Below are 8,232 nucleotides of genomic sequence, written 5' to 3' on the forward strand. Positions count from 1 at the left end.
CTTAGAGTCTGAATTCAGGACTTTCCACAGTGCCAGGTACATATAGTACAAATAGAAGTGACTTGGCACAGTCTGTGAGACACAGGGAGGAAGCAGGACGTTATAAATAGTTTTGTTCTTGGAATTTGGATGCAGTGATTCTCAACAGTTTGAAATAACTGTTTCTGTTTCCCAAATGCTTCCTTCAGTGTAGAAAGCTGAACAGCTGAGGCCTCTTTGATGTGCTTTAAAATATCAGTATTTGCAGCTAACATGAATTTCTTTTCTCATTCTGATAATGAAATACTGAAAAAGAAATAGAGAAATCTGTCTCAATACTTCTGCAATTCTAACAAAATCTTGGGTCTCATAACTGCCTGCAACAACTGAGTGAGAGGGGGTGCAGAGTTCACACCTTCACGGGTGCTTGTCTGCCTATGGAGATTTTCCTGTTCTGACACTTTAATGCTTTTATTACACCAGCTAAACCAAACAAATTTCAAGAAAAATGGAGAGCATGTGCTGCATTTCAAAAACCATGAAGGTATCTACAGTTGCAGGGAATTCAATTTCTCCTCTATCCCATATTAAAAGCCAGTTATTCAAAATAACTGAACTAGTTTATTTGTCTTAAACTTTTAAGAATAAGAAACTAACGCTTGGTTCATAACCTCGCCGGTGCTTCTAGCATTGTAAGCCCCCTCTGCATCAACGTGCATGATGACAGCAAGCAGCAAGCTAGGAGGATTTTGAAACCCAGCATCACAGCATGGGACAGAAGAAAGCTGTTTATTTTTTCCATGAGATTTTTGTCTACTCTAGCTGCAGCAGCTTTGCCTGTCCATTACACTGTCAGAAACCAAGAGAGCACACAACCTGACAGAAATCCTATGATCTGCCTGAAGCAGGGGATGCACCAATGGCATGAGCTCATTTCATGTAGTGCATTGCTTTCTTGGTCCTTGGGCTGCTGGGAAGAGCAGCAGTTTTTGTCAAGTATTTCTGCAAATTTTACAGGGTGAGTGAAGAAGTCTGCTGTTTCTATCATTTAAACTTCTCAGTAGAATTGTTAATAGTACGTGGTATTTCTTGCGTCATTTTCTTTGGTTCCTTAAATCATGAGGAATTTACACTGAGGTTATCAGTGATGTTGGGTGTGGCTGTGTTGCCTTCCCCCATTTGGTGCCATCTGCCTTTGCCTGAAGATTTAATCCAAAAGGAAACCAATGCAGAACATCTGTGCACAGGCACATGCAAACCTCAAGGCCAGCCAGATTAACCATAAAAGCAATTTTTCTACCTGTAAAATGCGTAGAGCACCAGGAGGTTTCCAATGATGCCAATGGAGCCAATAATGAGCACACATGTTCCTACCGTGTAAAGAACATGGTCAGGGATCTCCGTCTTGGTCACAGTGTGTGGCTGAGTGCCCATGTTCAAACCCTGAATGGAAAAGAGAGCAAAAGGAGAGCTTAGCACGTTCAGGACCCTTATCACAGGGGGCACATGCTCAGCCTGTTGAAGAAAGGCAGAGCATTTGCTTCCACAGTCTTTGCAAACCAAATACACACCTCTGTGCTCTTTTCACATCCCCTGTAATCGAGTTTCCCTCAAGTAGCCTTCATTACTTTCACAGTAAATATTTATATTAAAAAAAAAACAACAAAAAAACCAGGGAAAACAGACTGGAAAAAAATATTAAGGAAGTTGTGACGATGGGCATAAACCGCTCTGGGTACCTGCTGCACTTTGGGGCTCAGAGCTAGCTGACAACATGACCTTCAGGTCAACAAGGAATAGCCCATCATGCTTTGGTTTTAATAGAAGCGCTGATATCACATCCCACACTTACAAACATTATATCCCCCAGGGCTCCCCAGGCTCCCTATCCACTAACTTAGTACTGCCAAACCTGGAATTCCCCATGGAAAAGGTAAGAAACAAGAGGTAAAACAGCAGTGGTAGCATTGCCTGGGTAAGCACAAATACATTAAATATTCTTGACACCTCTTTCATTGCCCTTTATCTCCAGCACATGAATAAGACCCCAGCAACTCTCTACGTATTTTTTTTTTTTAAAAAAAAAATCAGATTTATCATCAGCTAAATTCAGCAGCAGGACAGCCTACAGCTAATCCATTCAGCTCTCATTAGCGTTATCAATGAGAAGAGTCCAAGTTGCCTGATGGAGATTCTTATTTATCAAGTCAAAAGCAGCTAAGCTAGGCAGAGTTCTCATGCGTGCAGCCAGATTTGGACAGCTTAGTCAAAGTTATGGCACCTTGTCACAGCTGAGGACCTGCTCTGCATCGCCACGCTTCACCACTGTGCAGCTCAGCAACGCGTGGGGTGGGGGACAAGGCTGATTTTGGCCTGTGGGAGAGGAGCTGGGTGACAGAACACGTTCAAGATCATAACTATCACCCCACTGGTAGTATTTGAGCGGCCATTTCAAAGCGGAGACAACAGCCTTTTTTTCCCCTGTTGCTAGCTCCTCCCATCCTGCTGCTTCTCCTTTCCACCTTCTATTATTCCTCACTCATCTATAAATGCTCACGCTACAGCTCCTTCCTTGTACGACAGTTCTAGCTGTGGGCATTATCCCCTTAACTGTGCAGTCCCACTGGGGTACTCCCCAAACCCGCGTCGGGTTGCATTCGGCAACAGGGAGCACCCGGTGAGATGCATAGCATGCCCCAAGCAACCGCAAAACAGCGGGTCTGGAGCAGAAACGGTAACAGCAAAGCCCCTGGGGACGAAGTGGCATTGGAAATGGCACAAAAGCTATTGCTTCAAAGCAGAAAGCTGCTTTCAAGCGGTCTGACAGACTCTACCCATAATAGGATGGCTGCCGCCAACATGACACTTCACCAAAGATAACATCGCCATGAAAGTGGAAAGGAAAGGGAGTGTCTGCTGGTGCCGGCTGCACCAGGGGGTTGCTGTTGCCATTCCCAGCAGTTAAGCAGCAAGAAAAAGTGTCACCCTGTCAAGCAGTTACCCTTGAAGAAAGGTGCAAGAGGTAGTGTAAGAGCTGGCAGCACGTGGGGAGGTGGTCCAGCGAGGAAAAGCAGCCATGGATGTTTGGTGGCACCAGGCACAGCTGGCACCGTGGTTTCAGAGCAGGGCTGCCTGGGCACGCAAATTAACCATGATAAACTCCTTTCCTCTTCCCTCAGACCTAATCTTCTTAACAGAGTGCGTGTGCTAAATCAGAACCCTGCCTCATTTCTGGCAATGCATACCAAAAAGGCTAAACTGGGGAGAAAGGAAAAGGATCCTTTTATTTTTTTTTTTTTCTTCCTTTCCAGCTTATCTGTTAGCCATGCTCAGGATTTACCCCTATATAGGAGGTTATTATGTAGAGGAATATTATATAGATTATGTAATTCAGGGTAAGTAGTACTTGCCTGCTGTATGCATTATGCTTTACTTTAACATACGGGAACTCACTGTTGCAGAAACTCATTTGGGAAATGGACGATGAATTTCACACCCAAAGGTGTCTCACCTTATCTCTCTGCTGAAGAGACTGACTTGGACATTTTGGCCTCGTTCATTCAGTTATGAGTGGTGAGCTGTGTCAAAAGCTGAAAAATGTCTTGCGTGACACATTTGTAAACTCATATTACAGTTTGCTGGCAATACTGGATGAAATATAAAGCATTGATGCTTACTGAGTGGAATCTGGAAGGCAATAAATACCAGGGATTACACAGAGTCTGCAATCTCAGCGAGAAGCTAAAGTGAGAGATGTTTACATTACACAGGCTTTGGAGAAGGGATCTGGCCTTCAGGGGAGTCCATAAAATACCACAGCCACTTTTGCTGCATTGTTAATAACAGTAAGAACAACTTTAAGGCGTGAATGAAATGACGGCTACTTATTCACTCTGGGGGTGTCACCCTGAGACAGCAGGACGTGGCAGGCATCCAGCTGCATGAAATGTGGCAAGCTGATAAAGGCAGAAAACCATTTATAACACTGTAATTTGGATCTAAGAAGGCAAATGTGCATATTTACGTGTGTGTATCTATATTTCAACAGAAAACTTCAATTATTATAAAAAATTATTTCATTAAGTTAGTGGGAATTTTCTAAACACACCAGGCTAAACCAGTACAAATGGCTGCAAGCTGATCAGAGAGAATTTATACCTCATTTTAGTCACATAGTTCATTTCACTAATTTGGCATAATTTCACAATAGAAAGCTTAGAGAAGAAAGATTTAAGTACTCTTAAGATTGGGAATTTAAGATCTGCTCTGTTGAACAAATGCTGTTTTTCGAATACAGATCCGTTCTCAGAACAGAGTAACACTCAACTGGAGACAAACAATTAATATCATGAAGGCTTTAAGACATGGACAGGTTTTAAGCTTTTTCTCTTTTCCTGCAACACCACCACTAAGAAGCTGGCCTTTTTGGTAATTTTGATTAATAAGCTAAATGCTTGATAATGTAAATATTTTACTGTATGAAGATGAGGACTAGAAATAGGAAAAAAATTCTAAGCTTGCCAATGAGGTCTAATGAGAAGCTGCTTTTTGCTGATATTCTCAAAAGCTGTTATGACTCTGCGTTTTTGGTACTTTTAGTTTCTCACGAGTAATAAGAATAAAACTAAACTATAAGAGAACCTTCCAAGTTGCTGCGACTCTTTCCGACCTATAGAAGTCCCCTATAACTATCACAAATCTCTACCAATGACTTGGTAACCAGGACAGCAGCCAAGTACAGCATATTTCATTAGGTATAGTCACTGTTGTCTTACCAGGTTACATCTACATTAGCCCCTGTTAGCACCAAAATGATGTATGGTCAATGACAGCTGGTATGAATCAGCAAAAAGTCAGTTCATACTAGTGGAAGGGTCCTGCCTTCTAGGTTTAGCAAAGCGTGGATTTTGTATCCGTCTCATGCTACCACTCTCTAACTTGTAGAACACCCTGTGCAGTTATGCTTCAGGCTATCCATTTGCATTTAGTTAAGAGTGAACTTAGACTCCCTGAGAATGCAATCGGAAAACTTGCCAAGTTAAAAGCCATGCTGTGAGGCGCTCCCCCATCCCCAGCTGTTTCACACTACCATGGTGATGCACAGCTCCTCTGGATTCAGCACATCTATCTTGATAAAGTGTGCTAATGGGTGCTCAGCATCATCACAGCCACGTAACATAAAATGAAGCGCCTGTTCTGTATAAGCCACAGCCTGGCTCCTTCTCTTTAACGATGTGATTTAAGATAGAGATGATAAAGGAAGACGTTACATTTTCTTCAACCAATACATTGAGTCTATAATGGGTGAAGCGAGTTTTCAAGGGCTCATGTGAGACGTGTTCACCTCTCCATTTTTCTCCCAGGCTGGCTTTGCCTGCCTCCGTTTGTGGTCCTGGGACAGAATCCCAAGCTCTCTGCTGCAAGCACATCCATTTCCTAAGTGAAGATTTTAAAGGCACCGCCCAGAATGGCCTGATTTTTTCCCTCAAAACCACAAATGTAAACAAGCAGCCCATGAAAACACCAGTAACTGCAGCGGGGCCAGCTTATGGCATACTTGCCTACCCTGTACTCGCTTTGTTTGGCTCCTTCTAAATCAATGCTACAATCGCTTGCATCTTGACTCCATGAGTTGTTGGACCTGACAACTCACATAAATCATGATGTGGCCTTAAACACTTACATGCAATGTGACTACAACATCAAAATTCTGTCACATACATGGCTGCTTGGAGGGCTTTCCTGGCAGGATAACTAACAGATCTGCAGGCAAATGGAGGATAAACAATTAGCAGCTGTCCCTCAACTAGCTGGCAGAGGAAGCAGGCACCTGATATAAAAATAAACTTGGTTTATTTCTCCCAAAATAAAGATGGAAAACTTAACAGAGGAGGAAAGTTATTCTATGGAGGCTTTTGTAATTTGATTTTTAGTGATAAAACGATGTCCAAATAATTAGAGCCATCTGTTTCTGCTTTCCAGCTGGTGAGATTAATAAAGATTGCAATGCAGAAGACAAAAAAATGTGGTTAAAAAACAGGAGGGCAAGGGCAGGGCTTGTTCAATGGGTAGGGGTAGAAAGTAATGGACCGAATTCAGAAATGGTGGTATGATTGGCATTAGGTGGATATCAGAGTATCTAAAGGCTTATTTATCCTCTGATTTTGGTCACGGATACAAGCTCATCTTGTGGAAATGATTGAAATGAGCTTAAGTAAGGGCTTGCTTACATGGGGGATTAATGTGCATTAACGAGGGAGTGAATTAACAGCACAGCAGCCTCCCCGTGCTGACCTGCTACGTGGATTCGCAAAGTAGAGGTTTGATTTTCCTGTAAAAAAAACCCCTGTCTATACAGTCACACTTGAAAATTTTAAAGAAAAAATAATAAATAATATTTAGGTATGGTGAGATAGGAGCAGTCCATGTGTGCCAGTCCTCAAATGTTTTTGAAGCAGTTCATTGAACCGAAGCAGTTACCAGGTAGTACTCAGCACGTTCCTTCTCATGTCATTGAGAGTCAAAGTAAGAGGTAATTTCAGTGTGAAGCACCATCTGGGTTGAAATGATGACAAAACTGGGGGCTTAATGAATATCTTGTACATGTGAACTCTTGAATCAGCAAACAGAAGACCATTGCTATGTGGCAACTATGGTAGAGCTAGTGATGGTCAGGTCAGGTATTTTCCAAAACATGATGTATTTAAAATGAATACTTACAGAAAATATTGTTAATACCTTTGGGTATTAAAAAACCAAACAAAACCCACCCCAAACTAACAACTTTTCTTGCTCTGGTTAACCGTACTGTATTACAACACCACACAGTACATACAGGTCAATTCGGTCTTCAGAAGATCAAACCACATCCACATGTAGAAAAGTTAGTTACTTTTTTTATCAGTCTTGGGGCAACACTCTTCTTCCACAGCTCATTCCAATCAGTTCACATGCCAAAACCAGGAGCACTCAAACACATTTATAGCATGCATTTAATCAAGACGACAATTGATTTAGCAAACTGAACTGTGAGTTTGATGCAGTTCATCCAGAAGTGACAAACAAGAACAGGAACTGCCAGTGCTGCGTACAACAAATACCAAAGGCAGTCGGGTACCAAAGCCAGGTATCTGCTGCAGACCTAGGGAGTATTTATCCAGCATAAGTTCATAAGTTTGTAGAAAAACCCTGAGATTTTTTTCTATAATAAAATATACACCTAATTAATTCCATTCCAGCAAGTGCTTTTGGGCTGTTACTGAACTGGACAGCCAGTTGAAAAAAAAAAAAAAACCAACCAAAAAAACCCCATTTAATATTTGACTTTGAGACCCATTTGTGGCATATATTCTTAAGATCTCACATTTAGCACAGCCCCTGCTTTGACAAGATGCTTTCTATCAGGTCCACAGTATCTGTGCTTAAACAACTTCTCATAGTTGCAAGCAATCTAATGGCATATGGTTGGGGGAGGCAGAAAAATCTCAAAAAAAACCAAAGAGAAAACCATCAAACCTGATCAAGTTCTCAATATCATGAGAATAAACCAGATAGATACTCAACAAGGTAGGCAAACTCAGATGTGTATGTACCCAGCCTTATAAGTCCATGTAAGCAAGGGGTATTAATAATTCATATGTTTTATAATTAATAAGACATGAGATAAGAGTGATTCACATGAGAATAATACAGCAATCAGAAGTAAATAGAAGTGCAAATAAGCAAAGTTTTAATACCTGTCTGCTTGTTACAAAAGTAGCTAAGGGCATATTTTCATCTCTCTGGAGACTGACTAAAACAACCTTAAAATGTAAAGTCTACTCTGGAAAGCCCATGGACATAGCTTTCTATGTACATCCCAGCCACACCACGGAAATCAGTGATAAAAGACACATTTGCTTCTCTGAGTACAAAAACAAAAAACAAAAAAAGAGGGGAAACAACAACAAAAAAATCAACCCAGATGAAAAACAAGCAGCTGGCTTGTGTTCTAGCTCAAGCGCTATCTGCACTGCTTGGGCAAGGATTAGCAAACGTGAGAGCTTACTCCAAGTTTTACAAGTCATTCTACTGAGTGTGCCTGCACAGCGTGGCCTTGGGAGGAACGCTGTGTTACTCGCTCCCTTGGTTTTGTGGGGAAGCACTGGCAAGTAACTAGCACATTTTTTCCCTGCCTTAATCCAATTTTCTATAATCAAACCTTGAGGCAATGGGGTTTTATTCCAAGACCTGAAAGTTTGAAAGCAAGATACC

At 41.7% G+C, this 8,232-nt stretch overlaps 1 protein-coding gene across 1 annotated transcript in view; it reads right to left on the reverse strand.

Annotated features, from left to right (window-relative positions):
- The window catches only part of LOC104122619 (melanopsin), a 37,749-nt gene that overhangs the window by 19,953 nt on the left and 9,564 nt on the right, over window positions 1-8,232 (reverse strand). The window contains exon 2 of the mRNA XM_035890345.1: window positions 1,280-1,422. Within this exon, the coding sequence (XP_035746238.1) occupies window positions 1,280-1,413 (134 nt within the window). The 5' untranslated portion in view covers window positions 1,414-1,422. The remainder of the gene's footprint in view (window positions 1-1,279; window positions 1,423-8,232) is intronic.

The sequence above is a fragment of the Egretta garzetta genome, unplaced genomic scaffold (assembly GCF_000687185.1).
Source record: "Egretta garzetta isolate BGI_Z169 unplaced genomic scaffold, ASM68718v1 scaffold72, whole genome shotgun sequence".
NCBI lineage: Eukaryota > Metazoa > Chordata > Aves > Pelecaniformes > Ardeidae > Egretta > Egretta garzetta.